This window comes from Notamacropus eugenii, chromosome 4 (assembly GCF_028372415.1).
Source record: "Notamacropus eugenii isolate mMacEug1 chromosome 4, mMacEug1.pri_v2, whole genome shotgun sequence".
NCBI classification, from domain to species: domain Eukaryota; kingdom Metazoa; phylum Chordata; class Mammalia; order Diprotodontia; family Macropodidae; genus Notamacropus; species Notamacropus eugenii.
The window spans coordinates 452336073-452362725 of NC_092875.1; the positions used below are offsets into that span (position 1 = coordinate 452336073).

Below are 26653 nucleotides of genomic sequence, written 5' to 3' on the forward strand. Positions count from 1 at the left end.
AGTCACATTACTGTGATAAGGAAAAAGAGAATAATATGTAATATTGGCTTCGCTCTCACGGATCAGATAAATGAAAAGAACTGTATAGTGGGGTTTTTTTTAATATAATAAAGATTGTTTGGAAATACATGGAGAAAAAATACTTAATGCTAAAGATTTAAAATTTTACTTCTTGTAAGATCCTTGCTTAGTTGTTCCTGCCAATTGTAGATTAAAACAGATTAGCATTAAATCAGACTAGTTACGTTACAAATTATTTCCCCTCTTCTGTTTTATTTTTAAGGGCATAATTACATTCATGTATTAAAATGGTCTAGAAGTAAGAACATCTTATTTTCTTAGGAACTTCACTAGAAAGAATTAAGTATATATTACCAACATCTTTTTTTCCTTCCTTTTTGAGAAATAGGCAGTCTATAATCATTCTTAAACTGAAAAGCTTTTGAATTGGAAAATTTCAGGGGAAAATGTAGAAAAAAATCTACTTGTCATGGTTCTTCCCTTGCTATTTGTGTTTTATACATTCATAGTGCTTTGATTCATATTTTCTTTTAAATTCTTCCTTAAAATGCATTGGTGTTAAATGCATTGGTATTACTAATCTAGTTCTTTCGACTATTCAGTCCAAGCTGGAAATTAATCTATTTGGCTTGAGGCTTAAGAGTTTACTCTCATTAGTTGGAGATGTCCAAAGATATGTGAATATTTCAGCTATAGCGAAGCCCTGGGATTTTCAACTATATGCTGAGATCTTAATCAAAAATGTTGCTGATTGCTTGGGACTTAAGACCCTTGAGAGGGGAAAAAAAAATCAACATAACCTGAAGACTATTTAAGTTACATTAATGATTGTCATAAGACTTTCATTTGCTAGTAATACAAAATAGATGGTTTTGATTTAGAATTTCTTTTATACAAAAAGTGTATGAAAAAATTCATTTTAAGGAGACTTTACATCACATTTACATAGTGCAATTAGTAATGTGATGCTCAGAGATTTTTATCATTAAAAAGTATATTTCCATGCTTTACTACTATTGCCACTGGTAATCAGTTCCTGTGTGAAATTCCACACTTTTAATGGGAGAGATAGTTTAGATTGGAATGACATCATTATATCTATTTCTTATACCTATCACCCCCAGGATCGAAAACAAAATCCTCTGTTTAGCATTCAAAGCTCTCCATTGACTTTCCCTTCCCTCCAACTTTCCAGTCTTTTTATGCCTTATTCCCTACCACACACTATTTGACCCAATGACACTGGCCTCCTTCCTCCTCTGAGAACAAGGCACTCTATTTCTCCCATCCAGGCATTTTCTCAGACTGTCTGCCTTCTCTGGAATGTTCTCCTTCCTCATCTCTACTTCCTGGCTTCCTTCAAGTCCCAACTAAAATTTCATCTTCTGCAGGAAGCCTTTTTCAACACCTCTTAATTCTAATATCTTTGTAAATTACTTCCTATTTATTCTTATTTATCCTGTATATAAATTTGTTTATGCAGATTTGTTTTCTTCTTGTCTCCCCTGTTAGACTGTGAGTTCTTTGAGGGCAAGGATTGTTGGTTTTTTGTTTTGTTTTGTTTTTGCCTCTCTTTGTATCCCCATTTTTAGCCCAGTGCCTGGTACATAGTTTTGCTTTTCAGTCATGTCCAACTCACGATCCTATTTGGGGTTTTCTTGATAAAGATAATGGAATGGTTTGCCATTTCCTTCTCCAGCTAATTTTATAGATGAGGAAACTGAGGCAAACAGGATGAAGTGACGTGTCCAGGGTCACAAAGCCAGTATGTCTGAGATCAGATTTGAACTCAAAAAGATGAGTCTTCCTGGTTCCAGACCCAGCACTCTATCCTCTGTGCCACCTGGCAGCCTACATAGTAGGTCCTCGATAAATGCTTATTAACTGACTGCCAACAGTGATGCAAAACATTCCTAGATATTCTTTTATATAACAGTGAAGGATAGAAAACAAGTTTTAAAAGTGAATTCATAAAACATCATCTCAAATTACTGAATTCTTTATTTTATTGATAAGTTTTGTTTTTTAAAAAATAAGTATTTCATTTTATACTCAAACATCTAGTTAAGGGGCCAGGTAAAGACAGTATGTGCTAGAGACAGTAATGAACTAAGTACATCACAACAAAGTATATGGAAATTCATAAATGAGGAAATGCCTGCTACCAGTTCAGGTGAGCAAGTTTTAAGTAATATTAGAGAGGACTTAGTCATTTTCCCAGGGGCACATTGACTATATGTGTCAGAGGTAGTACTGGGTTCTGAGGCTGACTCTGTCCACTAAGCCACACTGTCTCTCCATAGAATGTCAGATATGGTGTAAATTATTATAGCATTTAGTAGCATAAACTTACAAAATCTGAAACAAAATACTTTTAAGGGAAAATAACAAATAATTGCATTTGCGTAGTACATAATAATTTGTTTTCAGACCATTTTCATGCATATTATCTTATTTGATCCTCAGAACAGGGGGTTTTGATAAGCAGGGTAAGTCTTCTTAGCCTTGATTTGAAGCTGAAGAAACTGAAACCCAGAGAGTCTCAGTGACTTTTCCATGGTAACATGCTTTGTAAATGAAAGAGCCAGGTTTAGAACCAGTTTCTGATGCTTCATCCAGTGTACTTTTCATTATTTGTCATTTATTTGTTAAATGGGAGAAAAATTATCGTTATCCCTTTAACTGTACTAAAGGCCAGGCTGAGATTTCTTTTTAAAAATGTTTACTTGGGACTTGGGGGAACAGGGGAAGGACGATATTGTTGTTCAGTCATTTCTGGTTCTTCATGTCCTTATTTAGGGTTTTCTTGGCAAAGATAGTAAAGTGGTTTGCCATTTTCTTCTCCAGATCATTTTCTAGGTGAGCCACTGAGTCAGACAAGGTTAACTGATTTGCCCAGAGTCACACAGCTAGTAAGTGTCTGACGACATATTTAAATTCAAGAAGATGAGTCTTCCTGACACCATTCTAGACACTCTATCCAGTGCTCCATTGAAAAAAAAAAAGGCTGTAAATTGAGAATACCTATTATTGAAACTCTTTCTGAAGTAGATCTATACTTAAAACAATCTCATTACCATGTGTATTAGAATCATTTAAGAGATTATACTGACCCCTACTCGTGAAAATGCACTCTGCAAGTACAAGGAAAGAATCCACCAAGTACTGAAGTGTCTGTATTGTCCTAGCTATGTGTTTAGAGATATAGTGACTGGAACAAGAGCCTGCACTGGACATTTTACACAGATAAAGATAGAGAGTGGCTATAGATTTTAGAGAAATGCTTTGACACCACTGTGTATCTTGAGGGCCATCCAGCTCACAATGAAGGTCTGTATTTTAAAATAGATCTGTAACAAAGTAACTACAGAATTTTGGCAAGGGTTTCAACTATTTATAGCACTCAAGTAAGACATAGTAAAATGTGCTACAGTACCCAAGTTTCTCCTTTGCAGTAACCCCAAACCTTAAAGAAATACTATAATTATCTTTTTTTCAGCTGTTTTTAAAGAAAAATCATAGTAGCCATTATCAGTTTAACCATACTAAAGCCCAGGCTGAGATTTCTTTTTAAAATGCAAGGTTTTGATTTTTCAACAGCTGCATTGGGTCTTTAATCATATATTATCTTTATGGAGCCTTTTCCTAACATATGTTAATTGGCTGTTTTCTGTGACAAATTATGAGCTCTTACTTTGATGAGGTTCAATTGCAATCATGTTGGAGTCGAGTATGTAGAGTTTCCAGCCCCCGCTGGCTCCTCAAACCACTACAAACATCTGCACGTCACTGCAGTGCTGAGTAATGGCAGGATTTGGGTTGGTCTGATTTCTCTACAGTTTTTTTTTTTCCACAGGATATTTTCAGCTCTTTGTACTAAATCTGTTGCAGGGTTTGCCCTTTTTTAGCAGAAGTGTGCTCTAAAATTAACATCAAATCTTATTTAAGATTACCAGAATACAGTGAGAAATATCTTATAACACAATACCCTCAGCATCTGTTTTGCTTTATTAAAATTTTATTGCATTTCTTAACCATAAGAAAAGTCAGCCAGTTGTGTGGCTAGCTACCATTTTCTAGATCATCAGCATTTGGAGGGGGCATTCTCCTCCAGAGTTTTCCTATTCTGTTCATAATATCTATGTTTTATTATTTTGGATATTTTCTCAGTATATTTGGTGAGAATTCAATTTATTACAGAGATAATATAATCAAGAACAGTGTACTACCCGAACTCAAAGGAAGACTACACTTAATGATTTATATTTTTAGAGGTTTGCACAGTAAAGATAGGATTATTACACAACTGCTTTACATTTCCAGTGTGCTTTGTATCTTAGTGGTATAAAAAAATAAATAAAATTTTCTAGCAAGGTTAATGAGCTGTGTGATATGCAGCATATATTCCCAATGCATAGTTCTAGTGTCCATTTTTAATATATTATTAGGAAGAACAAATATATAATAATTCATCTTCGGAAAACTGTATCATATAGGATGGTTTTCATACTGACGTTGAGTCATTTCAGTCATGCCCAACTCTTCATGACCCTTTTTAGGATTTTCTTGGCAAAGATACTGAAGTGGTTTGCAATTTCCTGTCCCAGCTCATTTTACAGATGAGGAAACTGAGGCAAACAGGATTAAGTGACTTGTCCAGGGTCACACAGCTAGTAAGTGTCTGAAGCCAGATTTGAACACGGGTCCTCCTGATTCCAGGGCCAACTCTCTATCCACTTCAACATGTCTGTCACTGCCTTTTCGTACTATCAGTATGTTCAATAATTCTGATCATTAAGATAAATGAGCTTATTTTAAAAAATTCAATATTACATACATTTGGAATGACCTCCAAATTTGGAGCCAGAGCACTGAGGCTCAAATCCCACCTATGGTAATATTTGTGGGATATTGGGCTCATCCCTTAATACCCCTGGGCCTCCGTTTTCTGAGATGAAAAAAAAAAAGGTGGGAGTTGAACTAGCTGGCCTTTCAGATCCCTTCCGGCTCCAGATCTGAGATCCCATGAAATTCAGGAGAAGGTGATGTGGCTGTTCAACTAACTTGAACAAAACCTTTAGAAACTGTTTCAAACTTCAATTATATTGCAATTAATTTAGCTGAACATTTAATGATTCTTCCTTGACCTGAAGCGGATGGCTATGGATAAATCTGTTTGTTCTTCAGAGCAATAGATAGGGGTTAAATTTCCAGGGAGGTGTGAGAGTTTAGAATAAGAAGGGCCAGATGTGAATGGGAGCTACTTCAGCCTCTTAGGGCTGTTTTTAATTCAGCCATTTCCCTAGAGGAGAGCACAATGAGTTCTAAATCCTGGGGCTACCTGCATTTCTGTGAAGACCTGAGAACACTGTTCCCAGCTCACTACCGAACATATGTGGAAAAATTAGAGCAGAAATTAAGGGTAAAACAGGTTAACTTCAGAAGTCATTCTTGGATACAACATTTTTCAAAGAAGATTGTAAAGAAGTCACTTTATAAAAATTAAACTCAAATTGAAATATATCCTAAGAGGTCATTGTAAACAATCCAAATAAAATGGTATTATTGATTTAAAATTAGTCATTACTCTTTGAACGTGTGAACGGATTTAAGGGTGTCTAGCTAGGTTTAGTACAACGTAAGTTACTAAATCTAAAATTTCCTTTTCCTTTCATAACATCAAGGTGAATTAACATGACAACTAGAAGTGATAACTTTAGAGGAGCTGTCCAGTATATCAATGTTTCTGTAAAGTAAATTGATGCATTGTGTCTTGAGTATAAAGAAATTCAGTTCCACTTGATGACACATGCTTAATTGGCCTTAAGAAAATAAACTAAGGTAAAAAAAAAACAATGTGTAAATAAAGTAGAGGATCTGGTACTTTACTGGATATTGAGGCCTGTAAGCCATGTGTCTTAATTGGGGCCAGTTGGGATCATTTAATGATTGCTGTCAGAAGATCAAATTTAATTCTCCTTATATAAAGACCACAGTGGGATAGAGTTAAACAAATTGTCATCTGAGGTTTCAGATGAACAAAGCCTTAATTAGGTTGATTAGGATGCTGTAAAAGAGATGAAGAAGTAGAAAAATTAATGAATCACTCCTATGTTGCATTACGTAGAGTAACAATATCAAGCATCTTTATCCTGAGATTTTGGAGACTATTTTATAATAATATTTGTATTTTTACATGGGGTTTTGATATAAACTATGATATAAACTTGGTACATTCCCAAAATTAACTAGAGGCAAAAAAAATGATATACTATAGTTAAATCCTGCTGATCTCAGTTAAGCAATTTTTACCCTTAAAAAAAATGATTCCAAATTGTGGTGGTACAGGGTGAGAAGAGGCCCTATTAGTGTTTCTTCACATTTCAAGGTCATTTTCAAATACTCAAATTAATCAAGAAAGATCCATACTGACAAAAGCAAATAATTTTCAAAGGAAGGATTTTGTGTTGTTCATACTTTCATTAGAATGAAACAAAACCTCTTTGTTAGCTAGAATTTTCTTTTGACCACTGGGATCACACCGTTAACATTACTGTAAATGTTCTACACTTGATGCGCTCAGGTTGACTCAAGTATCTTCATGGTGAACTTTTATCATTATTATATGAGACACTGAAATAGGCTGAAACATTGAATTCCCCCCACCCACCCATACTGGCTGTAGTTCTACAGTGAAATGTATCATGTATAAGAGCAAGTATGCCTTTATGACATCCAGACTTCTGACAACTGTCCCTGATGTGTTATTATTGTTATTGTTAATAAATTCTGACCATTCCAAATTATTTCTAAATAATCAATATTGAAATTTAAGACGTGAAAAGAGATTTTTCAAATCAAGAATGTATTTTTTTCTAATTTGTATATGGTGAGCTCAAGACTTTAGACCTTGTTACAATAAACTGAATACAAACGATAGAAAACTGCCCTATTTAAACATAGTTTGCTCTTATAGTAGACCATTTCAGCTCACACCAATCTGTGTGTTGCACACTGCTTAACCTGTTTTGTTCTCTAATACCACCACCACCACCACCACCACCACCACCACCACCACAAAAAAGTCCAGTTGCATGTAGTTTTGGAGTGGTTACAGCTGAAGAGCAGTACATTTTATATGATGCTACGTAGTATCTTCTGCTTTTTCATGAAGAGTTGGATTTACCTTCCGATGAACAGTGCTTATCAGGAAAGGGCCTTTCAAAGAAAACAGTTATTCGAAAAATTAGGAGAACAAAGGCATGATAAATCTCCAGGTTAATTATTTAATTCAAAGTGGAAAGGCTGAAAACCTAGCGGTCTAGTAGAATAATGGAGGCTTTTGACATTTTTAGTCTATTTGGAATTACTTTGGCAAAGAAAATACTGGCCTAAATTCAATGAGGAAAAATAAAAAGTCCAAGTTCAGATAAACCATAGGTAGCTGTGACATAGTGGTTATGCTAAGAGTTCACTAAATTGTCTATAATACAATGTGGTTATTTAAAGGTATGCTTCTTTCCTAATTTTTGGAGCTGTGTAAACAAAATTACTTGTGTCAGAGATAAACACAGGTTATTCCTACCTGTTAAAACTAATTGCAGGGGTTTTCAAAGAGGTTTCTTTTTTAGCCTTATTACATCTCTGACATACATTTCATCTCCTTTTGTCCTTGGGGAAAAATGTTAAAGTAGGAATCGAAACATTAATGTAGAGTTTTCAGCTGTCGTGGTCACTGGGAAGATTGATATATTTCCCTTGCCATTTCAGCATTTTGAGCCTAAAGCAGTCTCTTGGCAGACAGTGAGATAGTAGAGCCCTCTTAGTTTTTATAACCCTGTTAAGTTTTTCATAGTATGCTAATTCCTATAAGGACTAAATGGAGTATAATCCAATAATAGGTCTTCATTCTTTGCTTTTTAGAGTGACTACTTGCTTTACATGAAAAGCCACAATTTAATTCATGACCTTACCATATGGGCTCAGAATTATAGCGCAAAATGTGAATAGGATTATAAATAATATCACATGTCATTAGTATCATTAATTAGCATCACACGTTTATCCTGAATACAAGATGCTACACAAGGACAATAAACTTATTAGGTGAAGGGTGCACGTGACCATTCTACTTCCATTTAAGTTACCAATATGCAATTTATGCATACATGTAGATAACTAGTACAAAAAAAGTTTTTTTAAATGTTTTTGATAGTCATAAGAGAACAGAGTGAAATACATATTTTAATGTAAAAATGTTTTAAAATACCCTAAGCATTATTTTATAGTCAACTACATATTAGCATAACATGCAGTACCACAATTTCAACATGACATCAAAATTTTGTCATGCTATCAGTTACACTTTAAATATATACTTGGAAATTAATTGTATGATTTCCAGTGGGGTGATAAAAAGCTTGGTTTTCTTAGAAATACAGAAGAGTGACTTCTGTACTCATCTCTATGAGACTGAGTCATAAGAGGATACTTATTAAAGAGAATGATAGAATTTTGTATTCTCATAGTGGTAGTACTAGACAGCAGATCATATCAGAGAGAGTGACCTTATCTTGAAGTGGAGTGACTTTCAGGACTATGGCTGTAGTCATGAACATAGCCAACATCATGTAGGCAAATACCAAAAAGGATGATCACTGGTCTATTTATATCAAAGTAGTGATATAAGTAATCAATACAAATCAATATAAATCATTGAGTAATCAATACAAATTCTGCTTTCCCTTTGTACCTTCAATTAAACTACATATACATCATGTGTTTCAAACCTGGAGTAAAGTAGCCAAATTAATGCATTGAGACTCAGCAACGTGAGTAAAGTTTTCTACTTGAAATGACAATGAGTCATTTAAGTGTGTGAATCAGTCATACAAACTGCTGCAGCTGGTGAGCTCATGACCATTTTTTCACTTCACAAATATTTAGTTTGCCTTTCTTTGTAGTAGTTAGTCTTGTTATGATGGTTTCTTGATAGCAAGAGAGTTTTTGTAGTGTTTGTTGAGAATGTATGTCAATGAAAGCATTATTAGCTAACATGAGAAAAAAACAATTCAAGTTTCTCGTTTGCATATAGACATGATACATTTGAATGTCTTATCTTTATGCATATGCTCTGTTTTAGTAAAGTGCCTCCATGATGACTATTGTAGCAAAATCTATGCTTTGCTCAGATAAATTTAGTAGAATTGAATTAGTCTTCCCACATTTTTGATGTGACAGTCGTATTTTAATAGCAAAACATATACATGAAGGGTTTGTTTAATTTCTAAATCAAAGTTCTGTGGGCAGATGATTGAAATCTGAAGATGACTCAGATTCACTTGATATGTGGATTTCTTCCTACAGAAATGTTACAGTAGGCTGTACCATTTTCATGTTAGAAATATCATAGCAATGATGAGAAAAATGTAGTTTTTACATGCACCCCAAATTCTATAAAATATCTTTTTATCTGATTCTGAATTAATTAATAGACTTTTAGGAGGCTTTAATCTTTTTAAAATCAATGTATCTTTTAATATATTTATTTTAAAACATACATGTTGTCAGTAAATATTATCATTAAACTTCTGAGGTTATGAAAGATTTTGAGATTTGCACTTTTTCTTGCTTTTTTACAAAAGAAAGTAGTTTACCCGTTGACCATTCAGTATTTGTAGTAAATACTTCATGTTGTAGGCCTGTATGAACATATATAAAACATGTTTTTTGTGAAAACATTATTCTGTAATGATTAATTGTCATGGTAAGGGAATATATAACCACACCAAAGTAAAACCATTTTTATTTTGTTTGTATATTCTATTTTATAAAATTTCATTAAAGTTATATTGAACTGGATTTTTATCATTTTTAATAGTAGTTAAAACCTACTTAGCTATTCCTTAGTATCCCTTATCTGAAACATTCAAAGGTCTCTGTGTGTGTGGGGTGTTGCAGCACAACAGAATCGGACAGTTCTGTTCAGAGAAGGAAGTGGAGAGTTTTGGTTCCCATTTTACACTTCTGGAACAGTTTAGGGAAGGAAGCACCTTTACACCTTTTATTGTTCGTGGTTGCTGACATCATATCCTTCCCTGACCACTCTGTGCGTGTTTCCTGCTATTCTGTCAAGATTCTTCTATGTTACAGGGGAGGGATAAGGAGGGAGGGAGGGAGGGAAGGAGGAGGGGGATGGAGAGAGAGAGAGAGAGAGAGAGAGAGAGAGAGAGAGAGAGAGAGAGAGAGAGAGAGAGAGAGGAGAGAGACAGAAACAGAGAGCATGTGCTTGAGTGTGTACGAAAGAAAAGAGGTGGGTAAATAATCTGTCCACAACTTTTCTCTGCTTGAGTTTCAAATCACTCTTCCTTCATCTATTTGCTTATGCCAGATCATATAGTGAACAGAAGCTTACCATAGTGAAGTTCCTCTTTTTAATAAGCAGTCTGATTTTATTTTTCTTATATTTGGGTATGAAAAAATAAAAACATGCTTAAGACTCTACAGAGTAAGGATGGCAGAGTTTTGTTGTTTTTTTGTAATTATTTCTGATCGTTTATCTATAGCTGTGCTATTATCCAAGAATGTCTTTTATGTGGAGAGTTATTTCAGCAAAGCTTCTGAAATTACTTTAAGTTTTTTAAAGATTATTCATAGAGCTTCTAGGCCAGTAGGAAATTCAATTACAGTTGGCTATCCTGAAAGCCTTTATTTTTATGTAAATTATAAAAAGTTTTGCAGATTGAAGAAGCAGTGTAGTTATCTGCCCTGTTCTTGTCCAATTTAATATGCTTGAAATTATACCCTTACATTAGTTTAAACATAAGGCTTAAGAGTCAGAGAAGTAGTTGTATAACTAAAACAGGTGGTGGGCAATTGTTGACCTTTCTAATTCGTAACATTCTCACTGACAAGCTTGGAATGTGGTGACCCATGAATCAGATGTTCTAAACCACACACTTCAGAATGGACACACTTTGCTGGGTCTGGATGCCTACTGGTTATATCCTCCCAGCCACATTATCACTTATTCACGTAATTGCATTAGACAAATTTCAAAATAAGCTCCAAGTAGATACTAGAAAGAATACAAAAGGAAATTGTGCATATATTTTATGTTTCAGGAAATACACATTTTTAATAGAGGGAAAGATGCCAGTTTCATTTCTTGAAAGTTCAATTTATTTCTCCTAGAGCTATCTACAAATAATCTACAATACATTTTTCCTAAGGAAATTATCTTGAATATTATTTTCATCTAGCAATCTATTTGAAATATATCCTTTAGAATAAAAATAATAATATTCCAATTTTTTTTTAAAAAAAGATCCCTTCTAGGCTGTTTGAAAAATGTCTCCTGTTTAAATATTGGTGTGAAACATATGGTCGATATGGGAGGGGCTCTTCATAACTTGAGTTCATCTAGAGCTGCCTATGCTACGCTTGGAAGACTTTCAGAGCCCTGATGCTTCTCTCCTCATTCCGTTTCAAAATCTTGATCTGTAAGGGAGCTCTCATTCTCACTAACCCTGTCACCACCTCTCTAATCTGTCCACCCTGACCTTCCACCTTGAAGTGAAAAAGAGCTTAGACAGGCGTAGTGCTATAAGCCGATAGTGCCATTTGCTTCGGTTGAATGAGAGGAAGGGAAATTGTTGTATGTGCATTTGCTGTGGATTCGTGTGTTGGAAAGCCTGTTAGTTTCTTTTTGTTCTTGCATGTGTTTGGGAAATAGTATTCTTACTTGCTGTTTGTATTTAAGGTAAGATTTATAGGAAACGCAGGAAAGCAATGCAGTTGACTGATATTTAATACTTTCTAAAAATAGATGGATATTGTTTGGCAACAGTGACTGTGTGATACAATTGTGTTTTGCAGGATTTCATATTTTAATGTGTAGTTTAATACCTTTAACAGCAAATATTGAAAAATATTGTTAGCTATGACTATGTCAATTTATGTTATTTGTATGTCATAAAAACTTTTGAACTATTTCTAGATCCCAAAGAAACAGCTGTAGTAATAGTTTTTGTTTATCACATCGTGGCCTTGATGTTACTCAACCTATATATGCTCTGAGCCAAAATCAAGCATGGATTTTCTACAAAGGCATTTGGCAAAAGGGAATAGATATTCTTAGTGTCTGAGCACTGTTTAATCCACTAGAACTAATTATATCATAATAGCTATGGCAGTTAGCTGATCATAAAAAACCTTAATTTTAAAAATGTTCATTCAAGGTGATAACATATTTAACGGTTAATACAAAGAAATCAAAAAGTAACTTGAATATCAGAATAAGTGTGCAACAGCTTTTCTGCTCCAATAATGTTGAATTGGAGCCAAATAATAGATTAAATAGCCAGGACATTGGCTTAATGTTACGTAACATATTGTAGGAATTTATCAGCTTGGTTGTCAGAACACCAAGTAAAAGTAAACAGGGAAATTCCAAGCCATGTGTAAAATAGTTAAATATTCCATAGGAAAATAGATAGAATTAGGAAATTTATTGCTTCTACATAAAGAACCCAGTATGAAAGGGTTTTTTTTTCTTTGTTTGCTTTCATTTTTTGTGTAGCCTTGCTTTTCTCAAATAAAAACTTAAGAAAAAGCAGTAAAGATACAAAGGAATATGCAAATTTATAAATTTTATTTTTCCTGGGTTTATTTTTATTATTCATTATCTTCTCTTAATTTTCTTTTTTCTAAAGATAATAAGGATTTAGCAAGTTTCTATAAGTAATCTTTTATAAAGTTGTTTTTGCATGCACCATTTTGACCTCTTCAACCAGTAGTTCATGATTTTGTTAATACATAAATTAAATTGCAAATGCGCCAGTATTTCCACTTATATAACTTTTATTACTGACCACTGCTTTCTCTTTTTTATTGATTTCATATGTGTTGCAAGGTTTCTTCACTGTAAAACAATCTTTGGTACTCAAATAGAGAGAGGATTTTCTTTTTACATATATACCAATGCAGAATTGGGACATATAGATATATATACCAATGTAGCATATTTTGGAAAGTCATAGCATTAACACTGATATATTCCACATTGTGTTTTCTGATATTCTCATATTAGGGTTTATATGAGGGTTTGTGTTTGTGTATGTGATTTTTTTAAAATGAGATTAAAGGATTTAGATTTAAACGAGTTGACATTTCCATATATCAACTACCACTTTAATAATGGTCCATCCTATTTGCATAACTAGGGACGTTATCACCTCTGCTGTCAAAACACAAGATTGTTTTCTCTTCAGAAATGAATTAGCTGGCCTACTTAGCATACACAGGTATAGAAAGGTTCATTAACTCTCTGATTTAGGTACTTTGTCATATTTTAATAGTGAATAATAAAATAGAGACACCTAATTCCATAAAAACATTAAGAAACACTTTAGAAGAGATATTATTGAAATATCAGGCTTTAAAGCATAGTTTTCATAATTTTAATAACTTATTAAATTAATTATGAGATAATTTTAATTATAAAAATAAACTGTTCATAGTTAATATGACTTTACATATAATTTATGATGGAACTTTGATAAATGCTTGTTTTAATTTATTTTATTTGTAAAATTTCATATTATCTCATTGATAAAAAGACATAAGTTTATGAAGTCAGCTTGCTTTTTTATTTGTTTTATGGTAATGTTTAATTTTTCTGTGTTTTATATTTAGCAGGAACGAATGCAGGAATCTGTGAATTGAGTAGCGCAAGTGCTGAAGAGGGAGGTTTGTTTGGAGGAAACGGGAAAGAGAAAGAAAAGAGAAGGAAAAAATACATAATTTTAGGAACGAGAGAGAGAAGAAAAACGGGGACTATGGGGAGAAAAAAGATTCAGATCACGAGGATTATGGATGAACGTAACAGACAGGTAAGGAATTTGAAATTTTATTTGTATTATTGCTTCTACCAGATTATTTGCTTTTTCCTCATGAGTTTTTTTTAAAGCATTGAGAAAATTTTGAACTTAAATTGCTGTGTCCATAAATCTAACATAAGAAAAAGTTAGCTTATTAAGTGGAGTTGTATTTACAAAGTGTTACATTTTCTCTTACGAGCTTTTAAAATTTATTCTCTTGCATGTATAGGAAAAGTTATGTTGCCTTTCAGAAAGACAACTGGATCATTTATTTTTTTTTAAATAAACCTTCCACTTCAATATGGATTTCAAATGGGAGTAGTACTATGGAGCACATGTTTAGCTTAATAATCAAGAGTTAATAAGCATAATATTGCTAGATTACATGCATCATCAAACAAAGATCCTCTTATATTGTTAGGAAGCAGATTTTCCATGATTGTAAATTTAATGCTTTGTGAATTCAGACAACTAGCCTCCATAAAGCTATATTCATTCTACTCACCAGAAAGTTAACTGGGGGCTGGATGCAACAATAACATTTTAGCATTTCACTCCTTAATAAAAATATATTCTTTGGTAACTTAAACTATGCAGAGGAGAAAAACAAGTTAAATTAATTCAATCTCTTTAAAGTTGAAGAATGTATAAAAGAAACGAGACAATTCTGAAGAAAGTTCTCTAGGGAACCAGGGATGGTGTCTACATAGCTAGGGACAACCTGCTTGGAGTGTTCTCTGTATCCAAATAGCATAGCTGATGACTTCAGTGAGAGTGTTTTTTATAATATTATGAAAATCTAAATATGGTTTGATTTTCAAGTCAATAATATGTTTAATAAGTAGTAAATAAAAGAGATATAAAGTTGTGTTGTGTATAATCTCTGATCTCAGTGAGTTAATGAAATAGAAAGGGAGATGAGATTTAACTGTGGAGCAGTTAAATTTTGTAAGAATGGGTAAGGATGAATGTAATGCCCTCTTAAACATTTTAGTATTGAAAGGAAGAGGATCATCCTTGAGAACGAACACCATGCTGTCATGTGACAGTGCTATACTTTATGACATAGAGTAAGCCTTATGTAGTGGATGTGGGGTCTGCGCTTAGCAGATCTGTGTTTTGGCCCTGTCACTTGGTGTGACCGTGGCCAAGTCAGTTAACTTTTCTGGGTCTCAGTTTCCTCATCTGTAAAATAATGTCTTTGGATGATGATTCTCTATGTTCCTTCTAGTTCTAAATCCATTTTCCTATGACCTCAATTATGTCTAAGCACTGGGAACCTCAGAGAAGGTATGAACTATGGATGGAGCAAGATATATCTGCTGTAGCAAAGCTATAGTGACAGTAAAGAAAGCTGATAGGATAGTGTTTACTTTTTGATGTCTCTACATTCCCTAATTCTCCATTTTACTCAGGTGAAAATATTATAGCCCCCTTGTATATACTGGGCGTACAAGGAGTGGTATGGTATAGAGCACCTTTCTGGGGTCTAGAACTAAAAATGTCTATGATGACTACTTTATGCATAAATTATCACTTGTATTAAATTATGTTTATCTTTAAGTCATTAAAAACCATAGAGCACTCAGGGAAAAAAGCAATTCAAGATTTTGGGAGGGGTTTGATTTCTCAAACTTGCCTTCCACTAAATTTGTACACGCTTTGTTGAATGCATAACTTAGGCTATTTGTGGCAGAAAATTAAGTTGAAAAAGCAAGTGATAGTGCAGTTTATGATGGACATATTCCGTGTTTTTCCTTTAATTTGTTTGTTGCTGTTGGCTATGCCAGAAAGCAACAATTCTGTCTACATGTTTGTTTTAATTAATTAATTGTTTGGAATTAAAATTAAAACTGAAATGTTGATTAGCACATATTGATAACCTGTTGGACTTTGGGCATTTCACTGATACCTATACTTTGTTTAAAATGTTCTGAATTAATGTTATAAGAATAAGAACTGTCCCTTTGATGTTATTGGTATAGGGAATTCTCAGATGAATTCCTCTAGCAATGCAGATTGGGAACCTCTATGCCACTTAAAGTCTAACAGGTTTTCCAGGGCAACAGAACCATTGTATGTCAGAGGCAAGATCTGAATCCATATCTGACTGATGTTCTATCCACTATGCCAAGCAATCATAAATAATGAGAGATAATTTTTACATTAATGAAATTAACTTAGAAAGTTACCTTTAATAAAAAGAAAGGACAAATCTCATGAATAGTTAAACCACTTTCATTCATGACCTTTAAATGGGCCTTGTAAAGAAAGCAGTATAATGTGCAAACAGGGATGCAAACTTTTTAATACTATCGTTTGGATCTAATCACTGAAAAATCTTTCCTGGATTTAAATACAGTTTCAGTCAGAGATGCTTACGCCATTCTTAGCCATGATATTGAAAATCAGTTGTTCTAGTGTGAATATGCACTTACTTAAATTCTGTGTCAGACTTTTATTGGGAAAATGAGGTGTGTTTTCTATTGTTTTTAGAGGCTAAGTAATACCTACAGAATGTTTTCTTAAGAACATTTTTTCTCCCTGCTTGTTTTTGGGGAAAGAACAATAGACGCTTAAATTTGATACTAATAAATCAGTAAGACAACAAGTCTCCCCTCTTATGATCTATATTCTAGTTTTGTGGCTAGACTTTTCTTTGATAGAGATACTTTTTTGTACATTGATGAATACTTGGTTGTCACCCACTTCTTTCATGGGAATGATCATGAGCCACTTGAGAACGGCTAAGAGGATAGGACTCACAAGATCTCATTAAAATACAAGGCAACTGCTACTGTGCATAATGTCATGTCATAAAGTATTCTTAACCTATGTCTCCTTTATATTGTGTGTTAATACATTGTAAGGTAAAGGAAGGTATTATTAATACTGTCATTTCTTTCAAATCTTCCTCTTCCCAACGAGCTCAGCAGTGGATTGTCCCAATGGAAGCTTAACTAACATTTTCTTGAAAGTGGTGTGAGGAATGCTCAGAAAATGAAGGAGTTTCTTTGGATACACATGTATAAAAGTGTTTTCTTACCATTATAAGAATTATAGACATATAGTATGTGAACAAGAATTGGAGGTAAAATTTAAACTTATTTGAAGAAAAATAGCGACTTTAGAAGGTAGTACAATATAATATTTTAAAAATCTATATTACCAGATACCTTTTATCTTTAATATCAGAGATACTGCCTAGCTAAAAGTCTAAAACACTAATACGATGTTTTTAGGTTAAAAAAACTATAAATTACATAGGAAACATAGCCAAAGGTATCAAAATTATTAACTATTCATTATGAATTTCTAACCTGAAGCTTATACTTTAACAGATATACTTTAAAATATCTGAGATAGCATGATACATAGGACAGCTAAGTAGTACAGTAGATAGAGTGTTGGGTCTTCAGTCAGGAACACTCATCTTCCCAAGTTCCAGTCTGGCCTCAGACACTTACTAGCTATGTGACCCTGGACAAGTGACTTTGCCCTGTTTGCCTCCATTTTCTCATTTGTAAAATGGGCTGGAAAAAGAAGTGACCTTTGTCAAGAAAATCCCAAATGGTGTCATAAAGAGTCAGACATGACTGAAAAATAACTCAACAAAAAAGCATGGTACAGTAGAAAGACTGCAGTTCTAAAGTCAGAAGAAGAGACTTCAAATCCTTTCTCTAATTCTGACTTCCTGTGTGACATTGGACAATTCACTTTACCTCTTTGGCCATCAGTTTTCTGAGCCCTGAAGTTCATTTTAAGGGACAGGCTGAAGCCTATTGGGTTCAAGGGGATGAGTGGTATAATATGGAAGGAAAAGCTCTAAGAACTTATTGGAGGACAGGAATGGGCAGAAAGCTAGAAAAATGATAATAGAATGAAAGAAGGCTGGTTGCACTGGAGGTTTGTGGATAATGTAGAATTATTACAGGGAAGCAGATGGGGAAGCAGATGGCCTATTGGGTGAGTGGGAAGGGGTATCTTTCCACAAGGCTTTTGGGCCCTGACTTTAAACTTACTGTAATGAACAGAACATTTTGCACACACTAACTTATCACAATAGCTTCCCAACTATAAACTTGAAGAGATTCCAGTTCAGAGATGTAACTAGGAATTTTTATACCTGGGGCAAGCAGAAGTAAAGGCACCCTCAGTTTCTGGAGTTTGGGGAGGAAGATATAGATACGTACCCCCACACCTACCCAGACCTGCCACCCTCAGACTCTGAGATACTGTGAGACTCCTGTCTTCCAAGGAACTCAGCCAATTGGTAGCTCCTTATTGAAACTAATTATTTTTGATAACTAGGTGCTAAGTTCAATTATTTCTTCACACTTGGCATTCAAAGGACCCAGAGGGGTTGGGGGAGGTTTGGGAGAGGGAATGATTACTCTTATAGCAAATGGAGAGACAGAAGATTTTGAAGAGAGGCTGGGCTAAAGCAGGACTTGAGATGTTACACACACACACACACACACACACACACACACACACACACACACACACCTACCTATAATAATGTGTTATATCAGAATTGGAAGGGACCTTAAGAATCAACTATCGATTTCACAGAAGAGAAAAGGAGAAAGGAAGTAATATCCAAAGTTACAGAGGAAGGCACATTCAAGTCAGTCAGTTTGTGGCTGGGCTTAGATGGAGTCAGAAGAAGCCCACATCTCATAGAGACTATTAGAGCTGAACTTTGCCCAGCACTCTTATTTGATATAGGAGGAAAGAGAGACCCAGAGTTAATTTCAGAATCATGACCAGAATGTAGTTCTCTTGATTCCCAAATTGCCATTTTTAGTAAGTTCATGGAAATTTTACCTCCCTTGGATCTAAATTTGTTGTTCTTGTTGTCCATTCATGTCCAAGTCTTCATAACCCCATCTGGGGTTTTCTTGGCAAAGATACTGGTGTGGTTCACCATTTCCTTCTTCAGTCCATTTTATAGATGAGGAAACTAAGGCAAGCAGGGTAAGGTGACTTGCCCAGGGTCACACAGCTAGTAAGTATCTGAGGTCAGATTTGAACTCAAGAATATGAGTCTTCCTGACTCCTAACCCAACACTTTACCCACTGTGCCACCTAGCTGCTGGTCTAGAGCATCAGCCCTTTCTTGCCATGACAAGACCAATAACTAAGGTAGTGATTGTCTTTAGGTGCCTCAAGCCCCATCAAACTTTTCCTCCCTCCACAACCCATGAATGTTTAAGGAATTTGAGAGTGCAAAGCTTGGAAGGGGAAAAAAAAACTCAAGGATGGAGGACTCAGGCATTAATTCCCCCCTCCATATTGCCCAGCCTTAACTTCCCACAACGAACTACCTCCTCTCTCTGGACAGACCATACTGAGAAGGGGAGGAGTACTCCTAAAGAGGAGGAAGTGTTTCCCATTCCTAGGAAACCCTAGCCCTGGCAGGGTCTGGAATCCCTAAACTGCCCTTTTCTGTCTCCTTACAGGGCAACCCACTCATGAAACCTCGGTCGCCTTCCAGCCCCTTTGGGTTTTGTAAAAGCTTGAGATGCCAGGGAAGGGGACAAGGTGGGGTCAAATTCTTAGTCTTCTTTGTGTCATGGACCTCTTGGACAGTGTGATGAAACCTATGGACCCCTTCTCAGAAAAAAAAAATAGTCTTAAATAAAATACATAAGTTTACAAAAGAAAACAATTATGTTGAAAGTTATCAAAATATTTTTCAAAAAAGTCCACAAACTCCAGGTTAATAAACCCTTCCATAGAAAAGTCCAAAGTCTCTGGAATAGAGAGATAGAAGGGTCCCTAGGAAAATATCAGCAGTGATCTCTTCCTTTCCCTGCCTTGTCTCTGACCTGATGAGGCCCCTTTTCCATTAGCTGACAATAGGTAGGGAAGGAGGTGACCCTTCCTAGCCTATGACTAGTCCTTTGAGTCTAGGTGACAGGGTGTAAGCTGTGAAGCCAATTACTGTTTGAGGGACTTATGCCACGGGCTTTGTAGACAAGGGAAGAGAGAATGGTCAATCAGGGATAGGCCTGCTACCCCAGAGGATCTATCCAGTCTCTCTATGAAAGCCTACTCTCTGCCTACAGTCTAATCTCTCTTTCACCTGTTCTACCAAGCCACAACTGCATCCTCTTACTAGGCACTGCCACTTCCCTATTCCTTAAAGGAACACAGTTGCTATCAGCTGTCCTTTAAATCGCTTGCCCTAACGCAGATTTCACCACTCTTGGACAATTTCCAGCCCTGGGTCAAAGCCCTTATCAATCTGCCCTAGTTACCACTAAAATTTGAATAGCAAAAAGCAGCTTTCACAATCTTTAACCGAAAAAAAGTTAAGGCAGCCTCAATATTTCTCGGTGACTTTATGATTTTATTGCTTGAATTATATTCCTACCAATAACTGCCTTTTAAATGAGTTTTATTCATCTAGGAGAAAGTATGCATTTCATTTAGTTGTCACATCTGTCCATGTTTTAAAATATTTGCCTTCCTAAATAAAAGATGGCTGTGAAACAACTGATAGCTTTTCTCCCTAATCTTAAACCAATTTTTGTGACTTGTTTGTAAAATGAATTTAATCATATATGTATGAGAAATATTTGATGAATTGGAAAATTAGTGAATAGAAAGAAAAAGTTAAGAAAGGACATTTTATAGGTTAGTTATTTTTTTAACTCAGTCCTTAGAAACAGGTTCAACAGTAGATCCTTGGTTCAGTATCGTTGTGATCCAGAATAACTCCCTTAGACTTACCAATCAATTGACAGGTTGTGGTCTGCTTAAGTAGATACTGCTAATAGTACATGAAAAACCATTGGCAAGAATATACAGATTTTACAGCTATTAAGAGGAAACTTTCCATTTCAGAGAGGAACGTGTGAGTCGATGAGGACTGGACGTTGGTTTCTTCACAGTGAAGTCAGGGAGTGTAGACCAATATTTTAGAGAAATGTACTGTTTGAATTGGTTTTTACTGTATAGCAACAAGCAGATATGCTTCCAAATCCACTGCTGGTGTCTAGTGAAGAAAATTAAAATGATGTCATGGTGAGCTTTGCCTTTCTTTTATAGAAAGAGTCTGTTGGGGTTGAGTTATCGACTGGGGGAAGAAACAATAAAGACATCTGCTAAGAGATGTGGGCTAATAAAATAACTGCTGTAAGTCCATAAAAGAGAATATATAAGAATAGTTTTCTTTTCTTCCTTCCCAATTTTTTCTCCCTCATACTTTTCACTGCACTCAGTAGATAATTGAAAAGTTGAGATAGATAAGAATGGCTATAGCCCGTTAGAATTTTTATATACTGATCATAACTAGAGTTGTTTCTAAACTATTGCCAATGATTCCCTAACTAAATAAAAATATACTTAGTGGACACCTCTTTAATCCACACTGTTCCTGTGTTTCAGGATAAAGAAATAAAGATTACTATTTGAAATAGAATAAATACAAGAACTTCTTTCAGTATTTGTAGTCAAAGGTCAAATCATGATCAACAGATACCAGCTGAATGCATCATAGTTCCATTTCTTCGTGAACCCAGTTTCTACAGTTTTAGCTTTTTCTCACCATGTCAAACATTTTTAAATATTTCAAATTTTAAATGAAATGTAACTTTCATTAAAAATAAAAGATTAAATTACTATTTATGAAAGGGAAAACTACAATATTAGATTGTAAAATCACATCCTAATCAGATTTTATGAAAATTGATACCAATATTTCAGCTTTTCAGGGCATGAAACACTTTTATAACATGAATTACTGAAAGATTTTAAGCGTTTGTTGTAGAACCATGATAAGTTCTCACTGATATCACAGAGCAATATAATACAGTCCAATGGCCAAAGTCCTCACTGATGCTTTCTACTAACTGTTGAAGGACCTGGCATGCTGTGGTCCATGGGGTCATGAAGAGTCGAATAACAACTGAATGACTTAGCAACAACAGTGAAAAAGACTGCTGAATTTGGAGTCATAAGACCTGATTTCAGATTCTGCCTTTGCCATTTACTTCCTGTCTCACTCTGGACAAATCACCATACCTCTCAACCTTGATTTCCTCATCTATAAAATGGAAGAGTTGGGCTAAACAGCCTGTCTTCCAACTCTAGGCTTCTGGTCCTAAATTGAACCATCCTATACTATTCATTTATTTAGTAGCAGCAGCTTAAATCATGCACAGGAGAGTTTTATCTACATTGGTTCATTGCCATGCTTCAGATCTAGCTTACCAGATTTGTGGCTTTAAGGAAGATTCTTAAGCCTGTTACATTCTCCTGTATTAAATGATGTTGTTGGACTAGATGATCTATAAATTTCCTTTCAACTCTAATATTCTATGAGCTGCCTAAAACCTCTAAGGAGAGGTTTCATAGGGTAGTGAATTCCTTTTCTCTGAAAACCTTCAAGCAGAGACTAGGTAGCAACTCATCAGGGGCACTGCAGATGAAATTCATAATTGATGTAGAGGTTCATTTTAATTCAGTTTTGACAAGAGTATATTAATCAAATATCATATTCCAGGTAATGTACTAGGAGTTGGGGCTACAAACACCAAAAAAAAGTATCCCTTGATCCCTTGCCCTCAAGGAGTTTCCAATGGCTCCCTATTGCCTCTGGGATCACACATAAGCTCACCTGTTTGGATTTTGAAGCCCTACACAACTTTGTCTTAACCTCTTTCCAACTTTATCGCTCATTACTACTCCTGCACCTACTCTGCTGCTGTTACATCACTTCAGTCGTGTCCAACTCTTATGACTCCATTTAGGGTTTTCTTGGCAAAGATACTGGAGTGCTTTGCCATTTCCTTCTCCAGCTCATTTTATAAATGAGGAGCTAGGCAAACCACAGGGTGAAGTGACTTGCCCACGGTCATACAGCTACTAAGTGTCTGAGGCTAGATTTGAACTCATGAAGAGAAGTCTTCCTTATTCCAAGTCCTATCCTTTGCATTTGCTACCTGACCTACTCCTACTCTACTGTCTTGCAAAACTGGCCTTCTCTCTTTCTCACACATAATATCTCATCACCTGTATTTATGCCTTTTTCAGCGGCTGTCCCTCAGGTCCAAAATTCACTGCCTCCTTACCTTCTGTCTCTTTAATCTGAATCTCTCTCTTTAAGATTAAGCTCCAATGCTACCTTCTACACGAAGCCTTTCTTAACCCCCTTTTAAGTGCCTTGCCTACCAAACTGAATACCTTGTGTCTAACTACTTTGCATTCACTTGCATTTAACTTTACATGTAATTATTGTCTCCTGCGTTAGAACGTAATTTCCCTGTGCGTGGGGATCATGTCATTCATTTTTATTTGTATCTCTATTACCTAGTATAAGGCTCAATAATATTTACTTGTTGATGGTCTCTGAGGTTTCTTCCAAAGATCTAATTCTATGATAAAGTGACCCAAAGTTTGAAATAAAAATAGGTGCTGAGCTACTTCATCCATGAAAATAGTTTTATCCTTTTTCTTCAAGTCTTAGATAATAAATTTAAAACTTAAAAAAACACAACTTAGAAATCAGTTGTCCCATTTTACAAATGAAGAAACTGAAACACAGAGAAGTTACTCATTTGCCCACAGTCACACAGAGAGAAATAGCCATAAGCACACAGATAAGTTGCAGAACTAGGATTTAAATGCAGGATCTTTGACTAAATCTATTTCTATTTTCCACTACAACAAGCTGTCAATGTTAGTATATAATTTACAAGTTTCCACGAAAGCTCTTTTCCATTTTTTTCCTGAAGCATCAAGGTAAAAATGTTTTAAAAGTAATTTATAATAGTTTAATATGATTTGCCATTGAAAGTCATATCATGCTATCATAAAAGGCATCTTATATTCTTTGGAAAATTTATTTTCTAACTCTCATCGCTATAGTTTAAGAATAAATATGGAGTTTTTAAATGTGCATTTATATTATGATGGATTTTATTTGCATGCTGTACTGCAGTGTAATTGTATTTCTACAATATTTCTGACCATAAGTAATGATAATAATAAAATCATAATGGCTGTATATGTAGAAGGGATGGCTCTTAATTTGAAATAACAATCTGACTCAAGAAATCACAGTAATAGACATTTCAACAAATACCACTGTGTTTGGAAACTACAGCCAGAGACAGCCCCTTCTGCCTTCTGTCTTGCAAGGATTGATTTGGAAGGCCCTGAGGGAGGAAAAAAAATGCTGTAGTTAGGAGGTAGAGCTTAAGCTATTGTGGAAAGGAAGAAGTTACATTCTTCCTGTTATGACAGGAAATGCAGACAAATGTGCTTCCTGACCATTTGCTCAGCAGGGAATGAAGCATTCTCTGACCTTTACCTTAAGTACATTTTGACTTGGTTGAGCTAGTAAACATGTTTTTTACACTCCTCCCCCGCCTCCAAACAGTAATCCACTCTGTTTTAATTTTCTTAAATCATTCTTTCTATATGGAATTACATATTTGACTCACTGAAAGGTATGTGTTTTCATCAAGGATGAAAATCAAAACAAACTAATATTTGTAGGATTTTTGTAGAGGAAATGTGACTTATAATCTTCTGAGGTTTTTTTGAAGAACTAAGTACGTTAAGTGACAGTTTTTAGAAGGCACTCAGAATGCGTGGGAATAGGATCTTGTTACTACTAATAAATTTTTTAATAATTTGTAGGTTTTTGCATCCATTAACTAGCATATCTGTAAAATATTCCGCCTCTCAATTCTCTTTTGAGGACAATTGTCATACCAAAGATCAGTAGGAACATTTAAAAACTCAGAACCTAGGTCAATTTCAATAAGAATTTAGTTTATTTATTACACAATTCCCTTTATCCACCATCTACTCGATGATTAATATGGTAATATATTTAAAATAAAATAATGAAAAATAAAAGCTTTTCTCACCATAGCTCTAAAGCACAAGTTTTTTAAGCCCCTTATTTTAAATTATTTATCATGTTCATGGTTTTAAAACATCCCATTTAAAAGTGCTGCTCTTTAGAGTTACTATGACATTCTAGCAAATCGTGGCTCAGTATGCTTGAGGCTATGAAGGACAATAGTCCTATTGGTAGCATAACACACTGCTGTCTCATCCTTGTAAATTATGCTGGAGGGTTACAAGCACATGGTAGCAGTCTGCTTAAAGAGTCCCTTAATGCTCTTTAATGAGCCTTTCATTTAATATGGCAGGCCTAGGCGTTGCATAAAGGAAGGCTTGTCTGAAATACCAGTCTGCAAGGGTACTACTTCCTTACACCATGTGTAATCATGAAGGCTTGAGCTAGCAAGCCTTTTAATGGCAGACTGAATTAAACAAAATAAAAGCAAAGAGGTGCTTGAAAATAGCTGCACCAAAAAACATTACTTATGATCAGAATATGAGAGGGAAGAAAATTTACATTTAACTCCAGACTTCCTATTTGCCAATTAGAAATTATCATGCCAAATGTCTGACTCCATCTCATCTTTTACTTATATATCATATGTTTTAAAGGATGAAGAATTTCTATCTATTCATCATCCTTATTATTGCATAGATACTGGATTTTCTTAATGTGACAATGGGCTGTTTCTTAGGGAGTGAGAGTACACACACACACACACACATACACACACACACACACACCCTTTTTTCTATTCATGTCTTTTCATCTATAAAATGAAGGAGCTGGTCTAGATGTATCTCTAATGACCCTTCTATCTCTAGAGTTTATAGATTAATGATTGCCGCTGGTGTCAAAATATTTTCAATTGTATTTGAGAGCAGTATCTGAGGTTAGAACTGGTAGATTCTTCTTCAATTAACATGGAGTAGTTGCTATTTCCAAAAGATTACCCACTTATCTCAGTATTTCTTTAGAGACAATGAATCTTCCTGATCATCCACATGGATGGCAGTAAAGTTCTTCTAAGATGAACCTGTTAATGGGGAAAAGTGGAAATGACTTCAAATGGCCTCTCACTACTCTTTAGGAAGTGACGCAGAACTTATCTTTTGTTCATAGAAAAGAATTTATTTTGCATTCATTTGCACTTCCAGTGTTTAATTCACACACATACCTTATTATTCACTTAAGGCTACGAGCAGACTTGTATTTGTTACCAACTAAAATATTTCTTATTTCCTTCGATTTGAACAAACACCCATAAATATAGAACCAATGTCTGCCCACTGGTGCATGCATGTGGTTCCCATTGACTTCTTTGGGAGCTTTCTGAGCTTACGAAGGCAATGTCTGCTGTTGAGTCCACATAAAATTGGCTTTGGTTTGTGGTTGGAACCTAGAAACTGTCTTGCTCCCAATTTTAATATTTTTTCTTAGCACAAAAAGCAAGTCTTGCATTCATTTATGAATATTTTATTTAATTTAACTTCAGTAGTCATCAACATCCCTAAAGATCAGTATCTTTAAAAGTGTTCTCTTTCTCTCTCTCTCTCTCTGTCTCTCTGTGTGTATATATATATATATATATATATATATACACACACACATACACACACGTATATGTAAATCGGTATTCAGTAAACATTTGTTGAACAGAATAAATGAAGAATGTATTATGTTATTGTATGTTTTCAGCCTATAATACATTTAATAGTGGGAGACAATCCTAATAGAAAGACTTGTGAATTTTGAGAAATACATTCTATTCCCAGCTTTTCTAGTGACTTCATTATGTGACCTTGGACAAAGAATTTCACACCTTTATTTCCAGTTCATCGTCTGTGAAGTGGGAACGATAAACTGTGCCTATCAATTACTT

At 34.9% G+C, this 26653-nt stretch overlaps 1 protein-coding gene across 13 annotated transcripts in view; it reads left to right on the forward strand.

Moving 5' to 3' along the window:
• The window catches only part of MEF2C (myocyte enhancer factor 2C), a 194409-nt gene that overhangs the window by 58787 nt on the left and 108969 nt on the right, over nucleotides 1-26653 (forward strand). For 7 of the 13 annotated variants that reach the window (XM_072606190.1, XM_072606195.1, XM_072606198.1 and 4 more), the window contains exon 2: nucleotides 13717-13913. In XM_072606190.1, coding sequence (XP_072462291.1) covers nucleotides 13860-13913 — 54 coding nt within the window. In that variant the 5' untranslated portion in view covers nucleotides 13717-13859. Of the gene's footprint in view, nucleotides 1-10255; nucleotides 10334-11396; nucleotides 11783-13716; nucleotides 13914-26653 lie in introns of those variants that run through there. The other 6 variants (XM_072606191.1, XM_072606192.1, XM_072606188.1 and 3 more) reach the window with 6 other exon arrangements.